Source organism: Nothoprocta perdicaria, unplaced genomic scaffold, assembly GCF_003342845.1.
Source record: "Nothoprocta perdicaria isolate Ctin4 unplaced genomic scaffold, notPer1 scaffold_10, whole genome shotgun sequence".
Lineage (NCBI taxonomy): Eukaryota > Metazoa > Chordata > Aves > Tinamiformes > Tinamidae > Nothoprocta > Nothoprocta perdicaria.
The window spans coordinates 7,226,347-7,243,726 of record NW_020454094.1 but is presented as its reverse complement, the minus strand read 5'-3'; the positions used below and the strand labels follow the sequence as shown (position 1 = coordinate 7,243,726).

General features: G+C 40.1%; 1 protein-coding gene and 1 non-coding gene across 5 annotated transcripts in view; both read left to right on the top strand.

Moving 5' to 3' along the window:
• UBAP2 (ubiquitin associated protein 2) overlaps positions 1-17,380 on the top strand; it is an 88,385-nt gene that overhangs the window by 57,277 nt on the left and 13,728 nt on the right. For 2 of the 4 annotated variants that reach the window (XM_026039681.1, XM_026039666.1), the window contains exons 13-21: positions 628-902; positions 1,360-1,532; positions 2,487-2,697; positions 3,944-3,983; positions 6,726-6,909; positions 9,168-9,234; positions 10,377-10,572; positions 11,844-11,935; positions 12,830-12,877. In XM_026039681.1, coding sequence (XP_025895466.1) covers positions 628-902; positions 1,360-1,532; positions 2,487-2,697; positions 3,944-3,983; positions 6,726-6,909; positions 9,168-9,234; positions 10,377-10,572; positions 11,844-11,935; positions 12,830-12,877 — 1,286 coding nt within the window. Of the gene's footprint in view, positions 1-627; positions 903-1,359; positions 1,533-2,486; positions 2,698-3,943; positions 3,984-6,725; positions 6,910-9,167; positions 9,235-10,376; positions 10,573-11,843; positions 11,936-12,826; positions 12,878-17,380 lie in introns of all 4 variants that reach the window. The other 2 variants (XM_026039672.1, XM_026039664.1) reach the window with 1 other exon arrangement.
• On the top strand, positions 1,027-1,110 carry LOC112948088. Its single transcript, XR_003249531.1, has one exon. It is a non-coding gene; the product is annotated as a small nucleolar RNA SNORD121A (small nucleolar RNA).

Below are 17,380 nucleotides of genomic sequence, written 5' to 3'. Positions count from 1 at the left end.
ATATACGAATCTTATACACTGTAAGTGCTGTGGATCTCCTGTGGTTATTCACTACTGCTTGACTTTAACTGCTGGAAAACTTGGAAACAGAAAAATTGGAAAAAATCTACCCATGTCTAGTAGCACTTGATTTTCAGACAGACTAGAATAGTAGATAACCTCCTGCTTGTGCTGAAAATCTCCCGTAAATCTGAATTCATGCCTCTAAATGGCATCTGCACACCCTTTGAAAGTAACTACAATTCAGAGGCATGGTTAACTGTAGTGAAAATTGCAGTGTTTGACTAAAGCCATGACAGCTTTTTGACCTGTTATGTGATAATACTATGTGACTATAAAAATAGATGTAGGTTATCATATTCTTAAAGAAAGTTAAATAAAAAAACTTTAACGTGTGGAAATTGAGGTTTTGGCCTTTATTGCAATAGTTATTTTGAATATTAAACTCGTGATGATATCTGAAAGAGGTGGTACACAACTGTAGTTGTAAACTGTGTCAAGTAAAGTATGTCACAGCTGTAAACTGTGCTGAGCATCCCACTCCCCTAATCCTCAACTTAGAGAGAAGCTCTGAGAAGAGATTTTAATGCTTTCATTTTGGTATTTCTTTTTCCAAATACTGGCTAGACTTTAAATCTCAGCCCGAACCATCTCCAGTTCTGAGCCAGCTGACGCAACGACAGCAGCAACAAACGCAGGGAGTCCCTGTTCCTCCTCCAGGGCTGGAGTCCTTCTCCTCCCAGGTGAAGCTCCGAGAGCCATCGCCAGTAGACACCTCGACGGCTGTTAGCAAAATGCTGCAGCTGCCCAGCATCTCCCTGGATAACCAGGCAGTGACTGCCCATCAAACCCAGCAGAAACAGATGAAACCACAAAAGCGGAGGATACCTCCGGCATCCAAGGTGTGTAATTCGGAGGAGCTAGTCCTCTATTAACAGATGCTGTAAGTTACTAGGGAGGAGGAGAGCAAATGTGTGGTGTGTTCCTTGTCTCTGTAGGAGGAAATTCTAAGCTAGAGAGTTTGCAGTCCAAAACACAGTGATGTTGTCTTTTCCAAGCACATAACTGATCACTTTGTGTGGAAAATGACTGTTCTGAGTGATTTTGGATTGACTTAGTGGTGTCTGCGAGATAGAAGTTGGATGAAGGAGGATGACCATGGGTGACACGTTCATATTACAGAACAGCATGGCTTACTCTTTCAGCTCCAAATCTGTGATGCAAATTGGAGGGTTGGGGTGGTTAGCAGCAAGCACTGAGGTGGTAATTGAATAAGCCTGTAGTTAAAGGAGGGGAGAGTGTTATTTTTGTATACCTTTAGCTAGGGTATATGAAGGAACTGTGACTTTTTTCTTGAAGATTCCTGCCTCTGCAGTGGAGATGCCTGGATCAGCTGATGTGACGGGGTTAAATGTTCAATTTGGAGCTCTGGAGTTTGGGTCAGAGCCTGCACTCCCAGAGTTTGGATCAACTTCAAGCAATGAGAATACCAGCCAGGCGACCAACAATAGCTTGTACTCAAAATCTGTGAAGTACGTGCAAGTTTCCGTTGTATGTTCTTACATGTCCTCTTCAAGGGTCAAGTTTGTGCCAAAAATGTCAAGGCAATATTACTGTGTAACAGAAGGGGGAAATATGATGATTCCCAAGATTGTGTTTTCTGTGGGTGGCATCTTAAAGGAGGATTCTTGTTTCTAATGGCAATTAAAATCTCCTTGGCTGAGTGAGTTGGAAGCTGGAGATGACATGCATGTAAATAACCCTCTAATAAGCTGCCCTATTTGGCATTATTTTCTCATGTTTAATTGTCCTGTTTTTCAAATATCTTTGAGGGTTTATTTGTTCAGAGCCCTAATTCTTCAGCTTTAGATCCAGGACAGATTAATATTGTACATTATATATCTGTGCTAATAGATTTGCAACATATTGCACAATTAATATTCCAATAGGATGAGAAAAGAGTATGCAGAAGTTCTAACTTAAATGCCATAACTGCTGATGGTAAATACCACCATACTGATAAGACTTGCTTGTTTGTTCATTAAAAAACTTCTTTCAGTAAAAAAAAAAAAAAAAAAAAAAAAAAAAACTTTATCAAAAATACTATAAACATGAATTTGATTTTATAGTTCATATATTATTTAAGCTACTTAGAAAGCAAAAGACTTGTATATTTTTAGAGTATTTTTTCTTCTGTATGTAGCTCATTTTTATACTGTTGCCACAGTCTCTTGCAGGAGAATTCTAGTACTAGATTAGTCTCATCATACAGCAGATTTCTGTGGACGTAGTTGTTTAAAAAAGTTGGATTATGGCGTTCGATCCCCCAAAGCAAAATAACAGCTTTTACATTATTAGACTTTTAATATTTTAATATATTTTAATATATTTTACATGCTTCTATTAGTTGTATAGGAGCTGATATTTTCATGAAGGTATTTGAGATGACATTTACCAAGATGATCAATAACTTTTACTTTTTCCAGTGATCCTTTGAATACCTCTTTGCCAATATCCAATACAGTACAGGAGTCCACCTACACAACCTCTGCCATCACCTCTTCCAGTCTGACCTGCTCATCCCAGAGCACTAGCCCAGTAACAACAACTTCCTCCTATGAGCAGAACTCTGTGCATAGTAGGATAGCGTACCAAAGCTCCATGGCTCCGTCTGAACCGACCCCCGTTGCTGTTACGGTGAGTAAATTTCAAAAATAAGACCCTGAAATGAGTTTAAATATTCCTGTTATTCCTGTTAGACTTGGATTACCTTGTTATCTTAACACTTTCAACCAAGCCAAGCTACATGTTTGATTCCCAAGCCATTCTGTTCTTACTTTGCTTACCATGCAGCCGTTCTCTTGCTGTCCTGTAATTGGTATTCAGTAGCCTCTGATTTTACAGGTTTTGTCATCTTAAATTGCTGTCTGACTTTATTTTTTTATTGTTTTTTTTTTCTTGTAATACCTACAATTTTAGTATAGTTTCTTCCTCCCAAAGCTTAGCTTTTAAGGACGGGCCTCTCTGTATAAATACTAGTCACGGTATTTTGCCACATCTTGACAGTTTTTCTCCAAAGGTAACATTGTTTATTAAGTTTATATGGCAAATGGACCTAGCAAATGGATCCAGAACTGTTTGTTGTTCTTGCAGCATTGCTTTCTTGCTAGTTAGAACACCAGTGGGAATTAGTTTCATGTTTTATTTTAAAAAGCATATGGGAGATCTAATCTAGGGTAGAGAGAATCTCTCTATTTCTCTCTCTCTGGAGGCATTCAAAAACACCTACTCGCTTTGTGTAAGGACTGCAGGCTTGCTTTTAAGAGAACTTAATTTATTAAATGCTTAAGGAATTTGTGAGAATTTAAGCTTTTTTATTTTATTTTTTACATCTGGCCTTTGATATGTAATGGCTCAGTCACACTTGTCTTCTGTACTAGCTCGTATGTACTGGTGAGGATCAAGCATAGACTATCCACTTCTGTACTCCAGCGTTATCCAAAAAACACCTGGTGCTTCTCAAGTCTTATCTTTCAATGGAAAAAAATGGCGTTTTGGCGTCTCTGTGTAACTTGGATAGTTAAAATTGTGAGTTGCATTAGATCAAAAGCACAACCATTTCCTATATGTTAACGCAATTCTCTTTCTTGCATATCGGTGTGAACCTGCAGTTTATGTTGTATACCATACATGGGCAAGTCTCTTTCAGATGGGCGTAGTTTGGGCAGTGTACGGGGTTCTGTACGTGCAGGACACCTTGCACCTGAGACAAGTTTATTATGTGGTTTTGTTAAAGGTAGCAACAAGTTAATTTCCTACCTTTATTGTCTTTAAGTTGAGAGTGAACGTAGAACTTTGCATGAAGCATGTTGTATGTGTGAATCAGTCTGAAAATGTAATATCCTTCTCTAAGGTGACTTACTCCTTTCTCCTTTGCTTACAGAATGGGCACAGTGGTGTTCGAACACAGCCAACTCTTGACAGTAAGTTTTTACAAAGCTCCATTTTACACAGGACTCTCTCTGACCTTTCCCTACCACATGCTACGCGCACAAGTAGTAACAGTGATACCTGCTTGAGGGTTTTGTGCAGTTCTCGCCCTTTATCTTTGACCAATTTGGGTTTCATTTTGTAGTTGCGAAGAATGTACAGCTTGCTAACTGCCTCTTACTAATCTATAGAATTAGCCCTATTAAATATATACTCAAATGTGCAGTCCTGGGCAGTCTTAGTGTTGGAAAAGCTAACCACAGTTTTCCCACTTCCATTGGAATTCCTCTGTCCAAAATTTGTGTATTATATACGTACACATACACACATAAATACATACATAAAATTATTTACCCATGTTTCCAATTCCCCCTTGAAAAGCTGTGATTAGCTTAGGAAATGAAGCAAAGCCACATCCTTTTAGAGGATTTCTCCTGCGTGTAGTGCTGCTTTTGCCCTGTTGCAGCCCTGCAGGCTCCCTCTGCTGGGTGGCTCTCTGCCTTGCAGTGCAGTGGAAGCATTACAGTGTTGTTCTGACAGAGGGGTAATTGTTTCCTTGGTTTTGGCCTGTTCTTAGTGTGCTGCTTTACTTCTACTGCCCCTAGCGCTCTCTTCCTGGAGTTAAAATAATTAAAATACAGCTTTTGTCCTTCTGGCATTTATGCGAAGCTATATGGAAATTTCCAGAAGTTTTAGTATCTTAAGAAATTCTCACACTCCAGTATTAAATCTGTCCTCTTAAACATCTCCTCAGTTGTCAGAACTTGGGCAGCCTTTTTTTTTTTTTCTTTTCTTTTTAGCTTATGAGTGGAAAGGACTTGAGTATTCAAACCTGTAAACCCTTTTTCCCTTAGCACCTGCTTCTGTTCAACTTCCCTCTTAAAAGAAATTGTAACATGCAAGAGAACTTTTCAAATGGAAAAGTTTTTCTTTCAAGCACAGAAATAATAAGTAAGGTGCTGAAAATCACTACAGGACTGACTTACCTTTTTGCTATGGAAAATGAAGTTCAAGAATTCCTAATATTTTTGTAGTTACTTTGTAAGAGAGCTTCCTTTATTTTCCTTTTCTATGCCAGTTCTCTTTTGACTTCTCTTCTTTTTCTGTATCTCAAGCCTGTAAGCATGAACCTGCCTTCTTCCATGTCTCTCTTTTACATATCCAAACTATCTTGAACCTTCTCTTTTTTATTACTTTTTAAAAGTACTGACTTTTACACTTTTCTCTGTGCCTTCTAATAATATTATCTATGTTCCTTTGTTAATAATATTTTTCATCTCTCATCTTTGCTATTGTTCTTTAGTATCCAGACCTCATCCTCTCTAAAACTGAAGTCATACAAAGCACGACTGTTGTTCCACTTCTTTATACTTCTGTATCTTTTGTATTGCACTTCATGTCCAGTCATAACGTTTCTTAATGAAGACAATAATTCATTCCCCAAAGTAGGGGATGTCTATTTTGACTTCAGGAAGTAATCAAATCATCTCTGGTCTAAATATATTGAGAACTGTAAATGTCATTTATTTCTTTATTTTTATATAGATGTTGCCAGGAGGTATGGATTGATTTAGTTATTTAGTTGTCTGCCTCATGACAAAGCTTTTGCTGTTGTCACTGTTATTTCCTTCCCTATTCTGTACCCTCATGCCTGTTGCCAAGGCAAAGAACTCTTGATTTCTTTTTGCATAGCATCTAATCCAGCAACCTGCTTTGAGGCATCTGGGGAGAAAACTCAAACAATAATGTGAAGAGTGATGCTTCACTCCCAAACTTGTCTTTGGCTTTTGACTGTTTGAAGCTGACTGCTTTTACCCTCCCAAGCATACAAGTTAGCGGAGCCCTTGGGTAGTGATCCCTGGTGCTGTGTGAAAGCTTGGTGCAGCATCAGGCAGAGCGCCCCGAGTTTTATTGGTGAGCAAGTGCTTCTAATTCTGTGTTCTGCAGAGGGCAAAAATAAAATTTGCATAGGGACAGCAGGGGAGTTGCCCTGGGTGGTGGTAGAGTAGCAGTGTCGTATTAGAAGACCGTCATCCTCTGGAAAGGTCTGTCTGTAGTAAATTGATTGTACTGTATATAGGCCAAAAATATAATGTCAATGTTAAGCATTTCTTACTATTGAAGTCATGTAAAGTCAGTCAGTATTTGACAATTCTTTGGCTCTTAAGGGTGCTTAATGCTGTATTTGATGTAACCTTTTATTGGAGCTCATTTCTGTTCTGCACTTTAGACTTAGTGCTCCAAAGTGGTGGGTTTTACATGCCCTTGTACTCCAGCAATCCAAATTTCAGACTTGTAAAGTGCAGCATAAGGGGAAGAGAAGCAGCAAAGGTACAGGCAAAAGTAGGTTTGTGCAGTGCCTTGAAGACTGCAGATAATTTCATTTTTGGGAGGAGCTGGAATGAAATGCCAGGAGTTTTGGAATATGAATGAATTGTGGGCAAAAGTTAGTAATCGGCTAATGAGAGGTGAAGTGCGGGAAACAGACTGCAGTTCACTTATGTGCCTTTGAAAAATCATAAATCTGTTGTAGGTGACAAGCTTAAAGGGAAAAAAAATGTAATTCTGTTGCTGTCTGAGTTTTCTTTAATAGCCAGACTGTTTGACGTTGTTACTGGTCTCAACCATCAGGCTTCTGTAGATCAAGTGGAGAATACTGCCGTGTTCCTGACTCCGTCTTGGGATGTAGGTGTGCTGGAATCGCTCTCTGAATGTGTCTCTCTAACTTATTGCAGCTACTTCATCAGTTCCAGCGTCTAAGACAGAGCCCTCTCCCTCCCTCCCTCCTGCTGGTTCTCTGCCTAGCGTGGTGTCCACTACTGCTTCGCTTCTGCCTTCAGCATCGCAGCACTCGGCGCCGTTGCCCAGCTTGCCTCAGTCCAGTGATTTGGCCAGCAGCTCACTTTCCCAGTTAAGCAGGTACAGTAGGAGCTGGGGAAAATGGAAAGGAGCTCAATTTTGGGGCAAGGGCGAAGGCAAGCGTGGTTGTCTACGGGGAGTGGCAGAGAATAGAGGCACCTGACCGGTTAGCTGAAGCTGGGGAGGTCGTTAAAGAGATCAGGGTGTTTCTGGCTGTGAAGTGCTAACCCTGGGCTTCGTCTTAGTGATGTGGCAGCTGCTTCACTCACATTCTCATGGTGTATAAAAGACTGTGTGTTTCAAAGATAACCTGCTTCAGTTTTACGCCAGTCAGTTTATTGATTCCCTACTTTATTTTCTTTGTCCACAAATGCCTGCTGTTTGTTCAGTACTGTAGATTTGAAATCATTCCTTAACAGTCTACTTTCTGGCTAATTTTAAGCATTGCAATTTCATTCATGTTTGTATTAAAAACCTGAAATGTTTCCTTAAGGACAGTGTGTGGATTTTTTTGTCTAAGACATTTTCTTAGGACATTTCCAAATAGCATATTCTTACTGTTGGAAGTGAGTTCAGTACAACTCATCTCCATTATCTCTTTTTAAGTGCCTGTTATTTTTGCTGTATCTTCAGGCATGTGACGTCCTGAGTGTGTACTGGTTGGTGTAGCTTTTAATACTGTCCTTTGTGCTGTATTTGGGTATTCCAAGAAATCTGTGGAGTATCACAGATTTTTCTCGGTTTCCTAGCTGGGGCATGGTTAGATTCCCTTTTATACAAGTGGGTTTTTGTTGTTGTTCTTGAATGGAATTGCAGATGCCTCAAATTTTGAGGATTATTGCATTCACTTAAGAAACATCAAGTCTTTGCATCTTCACTTTTTGAAAAACTCAGTATATTGGTAGGAATTTTTATTGGAGGGTTGTTGCTATGGGAGGGGACCAGATGCTAACTGACATGAAAGGGTGATGCCTGAATACCAACCATGTCTGACCGTTTTGCTGACAGCTCTTACCTGAGTATCTGCAATAGGTCAGATAATGAATTAAGGTGTCTTAGAAGAGAAATATGTTGAATTGAGTGAGAGAATGCTTTAGAACCACATGTTGGACTAAACCATTTCTTTGCTTGCTACCTGCCATAGTAGCACCCTGATTCCTGCAGATGGGGCACAGTTTTAAAGACTCATAATGAAAAGGATGTGTGAAGCTTCCAGGACTTGGACCAATCCTTAACCTTAACCTAATCCTTAACAGCAGACACCAGAAGTGTCTGCTGTTAAATTAGGGAATACCACTTAGTCTGAAGCTTTGATATAAACAAAGGGGTGCTTTCTTATGGCTGTTTTCATGGAAAATAATAAAATGCTTGTGTTGAAGATCTCTCTTGCTTCTGATTCACATGAGGAAGTGCTTGTTGAACACCTAAAGAATCAATTTTAGTCATCATACAAAGAGACATTTAATGGTCTTGAGATAACAGATGAATGTTTGTGCTGTTACCTCAAGTTTATAGGGGAAAAGGTGGTGCTAAATCTAGATATGCTTCTTAAAACTAGTTGTCTGAGGATGACTTTCAGCAGTGGATTCTTTATTTTGGCATTTTGCACTGTACATATAAGACCGAACTGGTGGTTCCAATTCATATTTTAAATGAGGAAATTACTTCTTGTCAGATTCTGTAGTGGTCCAGTTTTCCTGCTTTCACATAYGATATTTATTTGATGGGGTTTTAATCATTTTTTGTGTGTGTGTTAGAGCTCTTGGCACGCTTATGGGGCAGATACCCTATAGTGCTTATTGGTTGAACCAGTATCATGCAGATTAAAGTAATCAAACAACACAAGGAATGAAACCAAGGCACAGCCTCAGCTAGTACTTGTCTTCAGTGGCAGCCAGTGATAGTTACTTAGGGAAAGAATGAGAAGCCATGTGTTGTGTGAGCTTCCTTCTCATGCACTCTTCTGATTTGGGGTTTTAAATCATTCCTGGCATTGCTGTGTAATTTCTGGAGAGACTGTTGATTTTCTAAAAAATGCAATAAACTGATAAATAGGAGAGTAATCTGTTAGGTTTTCATCACAAGGTTTATTGCAATGTTGTCAGATATTAGCATGTTAGCATTTTAGCCCTTATAATATTAGCATATTAGCTCTTTTGGCAGCCTATTTATTTTATGTTGTAATTAATGGTTGACTATTCAAGTAAGGAAGTAATTGGTTAAAGGGAAAAATGTGTATATACTTTGTAAGTGTGCTTAAGATATAAATTGAGTCCAGAATAAGTTGATTGTACTAATTCTTTACAATTTCTTTCTAGCTCCCTTTCCAATCATCAGAGCAGCCTCTCCCCTGCCTCAGTGTTGTCTTCAAGCACATCACATGCAGTAAGTCCCGCTTGCATTTCAGCAGAAGTTTGTCATGTGGTCGTTTTATCTGATGATTAAGACTTTCTCTAAATGTTCATTGTGTCCCAGTACAACAAGAACTTAGAGGAGAGCTTTGTCTCAGGGGAGAGGGAACACTGCCAGCCATCTAGTGGCAAAAAGATTCTTTGCTGGTTGTGATTTGTGCTCCGTTGTGAATAACTGCTGCAGACACTTGCCTGTTGCACAGCTGCAGAAGAAATCTCCATTCCAAGCAGGGGGAGGGAGTATGGTTTTTTTTCTGTAGCATATCTATTAAAAATATGATTTTGCTATCACCTGTGTATTTGATGTAATTGAGATGAGACAAATGGTGTTGAATAGGTTGCTGTAGGGGAGGTTGCACAAATTTAGATGACACACACTGCTGGGTGGTTTTGTGTTGGGATGCCTCTGTACAAATCCGGTTGGAGCACACTGATAAGTTAGTGTGAGCCAGGTTTTCCTTTGTATTTCAGTTTGTCATGTTCTATTCCTCCTGGATGTGTATCTTAGATTCACTTATCCAAATGTTCTTTACTGTGGCCAGAGCAGTTTTGACTCCTGTGTGTTGATGATAACTGTTTTGCAAATGTGATCAGCTTACAGTTAAGGCACTGAGTTGGGCTGGATTCAATCCAGACACTTTATACTCACATGTTCCTGTTACATCTCTCTGGTTTACTGCATTGATCCCGTTATAGGATATTTCAGTTTTAATCTCTTAATTTAATTCGCAAATGTCTTGGAGAAATCTTCATAACGGTGTCCTATTTTAAAACAAATACTAACTTTTGGAAGAATGTAAGAGTTGATATAAAATTATAAGGAGTGGCTTAAAGGAGTATGCGATCAGAGGGAAAGAAGTAATGCAACAGAGGGACATTTGAGTTAGTGTGTTACTGTGATGTTTGAATTTAACTCTCGGTAATAGTTTTCTTTGAACACTTAAGAGAAAATTGCAAGCATGCAACTTAGCTGCTTACCCTGTATTCAGATAATGCATATTATGTTGCACATTCTCTTGTATGTGCTGCTGTTAATTAAAGTTGGTTTTTTTTCCTAGCATCTTGCACTGTGCTTGAATTGCTGTGTGATCCTCATTCTTTTTGTCTCCTTTCTAGCACACTAGTGTTGAGAACACCACCTCGCTCCAGCCCTCAACAACCTTTTCAACTGCTTCAACCTCAGCCACTAGCACCACCTCTTCGGTTGTCAGCATGGCCAGCAGTATGAACACTACAAACAGCCTTGGCCTGAGCGTTACCAGTGTGTCTATACCAGCTGCTACTACGCGGGCAGCTCCCTTGGTGTCTTCAGGTTCGCAATATTAACAGCTCACGTGGATAGAGGACTTCAGTCTGCAGGGCTGTCAGTTGAGCATCTCACCAGCAATAACTACACTAAGAAATCCAATCTTGACTAGCATTTTCAGCATGCCTTTTTTTGCTGGCTTATAAAAAATAAAGTTGCCTGCTTTTGTGTATTTGAAATATTTGTTAGGGTCTTATATAGTGTTTATATAGCACATTCCATCTCCAAAGAGCTTTCTAATAAGACATCAGAGCAAGTCTGACTTAGTAAGCTTTGGACTAGTAAATTTGTCCAGTTTGTATTCTAGGCTGTCATCGGCTCCTGGCGTGAGATCACTTTTGCTTTAATTTCAGTGTTTTCTGTGACTTGAATTCATTTGCCAATATCAAAATTCACTGCAGTGTCCTCATTATCATACATCACATCCCTACCGACACATTTACAGAAGGGGGGAAAAAGGTATCTGATGTCTGGGTCATGCCACAGCAAATGCCACTTTTGGAAAGTGTTTGCAGCAGGAAAGGATATCCACAGAGAAGGAAGGTGGTGAAGGCTTCTTGCACTGAAGTGGGAACCGTGCTAAAAGAAAAAAAATCCTTTGGGGGAAAGTAAAGATTTAAATATTAAAAATAAACTTAAGGATTTCTTTTCCCCTTCCCACGTTTTATAAGTGAAGCATCTGATAACTGGCAAAACAAAGCACATTTTTACCCTTCTGCTTTCTACCAGTGCTTCATGGATGCGACTGAAACTGCCTCAGTCTTCTCTTTGCTTTTCCTAGCTGTAATAAGTCACCTGTAGACAGTGTGCTGACAGGATTTAGTTGCTTTCTGGTGATGGGGACAAGGGAGGAATGTGTGAATGGAGCAAAAGCCAGAGTAGGTAATTTGCTGTCTTGCATTAAGAACAATTTTACTGTCAAGAGAGGACCAAGGAAAGGAAAAGTCCTGTAATTCTTGTAATCCTCTCAGATGAAATTAATTATAAAATCAGACTGTTCTGATGGGACTGTTGCTTTCAATCTAAAGTAACATGCACTTTCCCATACTTGAGATATGAGTCAACTTCTCAGGATGTTTAAGCATTTTCATGAAGTAGCATTAACATCTATGTGACTGTGCTCTTTAGAAGCTGTGATAATGCATCTGTGAGGGCTCATGAGCTCCATCTCAAGACTGAAGCCCTTTTTTTCTTTTTCTTTATTCCTTTTTCTTCATTCTTTTTTTTTTTCCTCTCCCTTAAAGGCTTTTTAAAGTCTCTGTGTTTTGGTTCTACAGGCAAAGCTCCCCCAAACCTGCCCCAAGGTGTACCACCCTTGTTGCATAACCAGTATATTGTGGGACCTGGAGGACTTCTGCCTGCCTACCCAGTAAGCAATTTAATTGTACCTGTCCTTAATTACTTAACCCTTGCTACAAGGAGGCCCTCCAGACCTGCTGCTGTCTATGCCAAGGCATTTGTGTTGGGACGTTTTGCATCTGGAATCCTTGTTCCAGCTCGTGAAGAGTGTGTGAAATTGGTCAGTGGGAATTTACTATTGATAGCACATTTCAAAACAGGCTTGATTTGGCTGTTGTTGAAACTGAATGTATGTTTTGATATGGTTTTCAGTGTAATCATTTTTTGACCCTTTTAGCCAGTTCTGTTTGGTTGGTTATATGTGTTTTGGGTTGTGTGTTTTTTTTTTTTCTTTTTGCTGGAATAGTTTAATTGCAGTTACACTTGAAATGTGCAGTCCTGTCTGCTTTAAAACACATAACTACTTGATGTCTGATCAAGTTCAATATATTTTTATTCACCTGTTTGCTGAATCAGAAGCTTTATTCTTATGTTTTTCTTTATATATCACTCTGAATGTGGGGGATAACTGTGGGCTTCTCTGTGACTGCCTTGCTAAATCTTAAATCATCATATTCTTGGAAGTAGTGATTGCATTGGAGAGTGCTGTTGCATTTACTGCCAGATATGAATGCCCTGTAAATTTTCCACTAGTTAGTAAATGGCATATCCCTGAAAACAATATTGAGCATTGGAAAGTTAAATGCTGTTCAGAGCTCTGCTGTCATGAAAAACAGTATTAGGGTGCCAAGCCATTTTAAGCTGTACTACATTTCAAATACTGCACTGCTCCTTGATAGCACAGTACAGCTTTGCACCTCCAAAAGGGGCTGTGTCTAGATCAAGCTCAGTTTAAAGCCCTGAAATGGTTACTGTTAGAGAAAAGTGTTATAATGATGTTGTATTTTTATCTGTCTTTAAGCAGATTTATGGTTATGATGATCTCCAGATGCTTCAATCCAGGCTGCCAATGGTAAGTAAATGTCTCGAGTTTTTCACTTAGAACAAGATACCTTCAGAGTTGGCCCTCTGTGCGATACAAATTTGATGGTGATTGCGTACTCTGTTGGGTTCAGTTTCTTTAGGTGATGAAAATTTAAGAAGAATGATTTGTTGCTACATGCATTTGTCCACCTTGTAAATTGATTTAGCAGAAGTAAAAGTGTACTTTCTGCTGTTCAGTGGAGATTTTTTTTTTTTCTGGATTGTCTCAGCAATATGAAATCTTCTCAAGCATCTTTGTAATCTGAGTATGGGCTCTGCCTCTTAGCAAGGAGTAGGACTGAAGAGCAAAGCATAGCATGCAGTCAGTGTGTATATCTGATAAGTTTTAGGTATTCCCTTTTCATATGCATCATGTCCCCTTCAAAAAAATGCCACATGAGCAAGTGAGCTTACAGAGAGAGAGTAGCCAGTCTTTCTTGCGTGAACTGAGAATGTGAAATGCATGTGAAGATGTCAAATGGAATAGAGAGATGTCCTGTCTGGTTGCTTATCCTGAAAAAGAGGGGAAGGATGAATGGGGGGTAAAAGAGAAGAGAAAACACATCCTGGAAGATCTTCATCCTGCTGAAGACATAATTCTTGGAAGTATTATCTACTAAAATAAATGGGGTTTTCTTTCAGAGAGCTCATAAGTAACAATATATTGGCAGTTCTCCTGGGTCTGGGAGATGCAGCTTGCAGACTTGCTAGGGTTCTGAGGGTGGTGAACCCTTAGGTAACTCTCAGGTAGCTCCTGGTGGAGGTGATGCAGTACCACAGCCTAACGCCACAATGCACAGATGGGCTCAGACAACTTACGAGGGGAATATTTTCTAGGATATTCTGCATATCCCAGAAAAACAGCTTTGGGGAATGTGCCACTGGCTAAAGGATGTAAGGCTAGAGGGACATGTAAAACGTTGTGTTGTCCTTGGGAAGGCAGGGCTGCAACTGGAAGACCAAAATTGAATAAATTTGAATCCTCCTTTATAGTTGTTCCAATGAAGCAGAGTTTGCCAAATTGTTCATACATGATATTTTTTAGTAGTGCTCCTTAACTCTTCTCTCTGAGACGCTCTGGGGGAGAGACATGTGAGTGAAATACTAAGTTGGTCAGTTTGGAGTCATACATCAGTGCCACATCATGCTGGAATATAAAACTATTATACAACAGTTTCTGAACTCAGCTGTGATATGCACCAAGTAGAAATTCATTATTCAAGTTCATTTGAATTACTCTGTGGACTAAAAATCAAAGGAAAATCAGGCAAAAGCAATAATGATGCAGCTAAGGTTGAATCTTTTCAAGTTAAACAATCAAGTTAAAAGAAATTAAGGCCAAATTTTCAATTTGAAGCAAGCAAAATGAAAAATGTAGTTAACATCTGATAATGAATTAATGTAAACTAAAATAGTTTTTTAGTACAAAATATTCATTGATTTTTGCATTAAAAATGAAACACAATATTTTAATAGTGGGCATAGTTTGGAAGCTAGGAATAAATAAAATAGCAGAAGAAGATAAAAAAAAAAAATGTGGAAGAGGTGGTAAGGTTTGGCTTCATAAGAAGTTTCCTAATTGTATTACAAGATAAAAATGAAAAGCTGGCCTTGCTGTTACTGGGAAGTTATCCATATATTTGTAGCTGGTCTTAAGTCAGGGTCCCGTATTGCTGGATTACTTGGAAATGAATGATAAGTAACATGACTGAAAACTTCTTGGGGATATCTTTTTTTCCTAGCAAAAGTTCTGAAACCTGAAAAAGTTCCAGAGAGAGGAGATAGCTCCATGTTGAAATAAAAGACCTGGCTAAATGAAGACATGGCAAGTTGGTATCAGTTCCAGAAGAGTAATGGATGGCCGAAAAAAAAAATACAGTCAAGAGTTAACTTAAGTTGTGATAAAGTTGTTAAAAACAAATAAGAGATTCCATGATGAATTAGGGAAATGAGGATATTGGTATTAAAGTCCCCTCACGCCCCGTAGGTACCTAAGACTTAAACTTATAGACGAAAATATTTCTCTTAATGATCTTAAGATAGGGAGACAGGAACAACGTGCAAACAGGAGCGTACTGAGGTTAAGATTAAACAAAAGAAAAACTGCAAATGATAAAAACGATAATGGGCTAATATTGAAAAAAAATGTTAGGAATAAATTCTTGGTTCTATGTCAGGTATTTTCTCCCACAAAACAGAAAAGTGATCATAAATTTACTTAGGGGATCTTATCAACATGTACAAATACACAAGGGGAGAATGTAGGGAGGAAGGGGCCAAACTCTTCTCGGTGGCCTGGACAAGGGGCAATGGCTACAAGTTGAAACAAAGGAAGTTCCATCTCCATGTGAGGAAGAATTTCTTCACTGTGAGGGTGACAGAGCCCTGGAACAGGCTGCCCAAGGAGGCTCTGGAGGCTCCTTCTCTGGAAGTCTTCAAAACTCACCTGAATGCCACACTGAGCCATGTGATCTAGGTGTCCCTGCTTGGACTAGATTATCTCTAGAGGTCCCTTCCAACCTCAACCATTCTGTGGGTCTGTATATGAACATGTTAGGAAGGTTTTGTTAAAGACAAGGTTATAAGCTGTACTAGAGCTGTGGGGAAGTTTTGACTTCTTAGGAAGTGCAGATGAAGCAGGTCAAGCATGCAAATCAAGATGGTGTGCACAGTATTTGTGAGCAACTGGGATGGGGGTGGGAGAGCTGTGGACTTTTCCAGGCTGCAGAGAGAGTGGGTAGGTAAACGGTGCCCCTTTTCTTGGAGAACATCTTAGAAGGCAGAAGAACCACTGGCTTGGGGCATCTCGGTATCTATTTAGAGGTGTTAGTATCCAACAGCATGTTTGTGATCTTGTGCCTGTCCCCCTGCCACACACACATTTGTGGGGAAATGTTAGGAAAGTTGTTGCCTTTTTGTGTTCGCAAATTCTTTACGTGTTATTTACTGTAAAAGGGAACGGTTAATGAGATGAGGTGGAGACTTTCATGCTGTTGTTTTATGCCCTATTAAGAGGAGAAAAAAACTTCCAGAAATACAGCAGTAGTGAAAAAGAGGCTCCAGTTAATGAGACAATATACATCCAAAGAAAATTGATTAAGATTCAGGTAAGCTTTCTTGGATCAGGAAGAGGATATAATCACAACTTTGTCAACATCTGGAGTTTCTCCTGTCTTGAGTTGAGAAGAAGAGTAGAATTACCCATGCTGCAGTGTCTGTGAGAGACTGTCAGCGAATCTACAGTTTGATAGGAGGAAAGCACTGGTGGTGGCATGGTGGAGCTGCATCTTGCGGCCTATATGATGTTGATAGGGTGGTGAATATTTCATCAGGTGAAAGTCTTTTATGGGGGCAAAAGATACCTGTGACTGCTGTGGTATGTCCTACTTTTTAATGAGGTCAATTTATTTACAACGTTCACTCCAAGTTATAAACAAGAGATATTTGGGGACTGTGAAAATACCCAAAAAAAAAAAAAAAAGAAAAAAAACGGAAAAAAAGATATATAAAAGCAGGTAAGTGTTCACTGGAATGCGAGAGCCTCGGTCATTTATGGTCACATGCTGATTCCTTTGGTCAGGATAGACCACAGTGTTGAAGATGAGATGTATCCATACAAATGAAAAGGTGAACAACTTACAAAGGTGTGAGGTAGGAATCTCCTCAACTTCAATAAGGACAGGGGAAGTATCTTGAGTGTGCAATCGTTTAAAGGTGCTATGCCCTGCAGAAGGGGCCGCCGAGTGATGTGGAGCCATCGGTGAGCAGCTCAAGGTGCTGGCAGCTGCCTGCGTGGGTGAGCTGGACTAAGTGAGCCCTGGCGCTGGCTTTGCACTGGAATGAGGCTGCTGTGGTTTTGTGAAGGCCATGAGMCGGACGCGGTGTTTTTASAGCAGATGTTTATTTGCTTGAATAAATAGAAGAATAAATTAGGTCGATAGAATAATGCGAATAAATAGAATAAGTTAAATAAATAGGTGTGGAGGGAGGGGACGTGAGCACGGTKGTGGTGGTGCGTGGCTGTGTGCGTTGGTGTCGGCGGAGGCTGGTTGGTGTGGCTGTTGTGTGGGCAGGGGAGGCAGTGCGGGTGTGTTGGTGARGGGTGTGTGGTGGTGCGTGCGGAGAGTGTGCGGCTAGTCCATGATGGCGCGGGTGAGGTGGTCGATGTGTTGGAAGCAGGTGTGAACTTGGAGGCGGACGATGTCCCAGGCACAGGCGCTGTGGTTGTGCGTGCGGAGGAAGTCCTGGATGCGCCGGAAGTATGTGTTGATGGCGAGGCGGGAGTTGCGGGGCCCTTGGCTTGTGGAAGGCGTGGTGGCGTCCTTGAGGCATTCCTGGAGATGTTGGATGTGATGGTTAAGCTTGTTGAGAAGCTGSTGGTGTGCTTGYTGGTGCCAGTGGGCAGGCGTGCTTTGGCTGTCGAGAGTCTTGAAGAGGTGCTGGAGGATGTGTAGGATGGTCTTGGTGTCTTGTTGCGGGTGGTTGTCTGTCA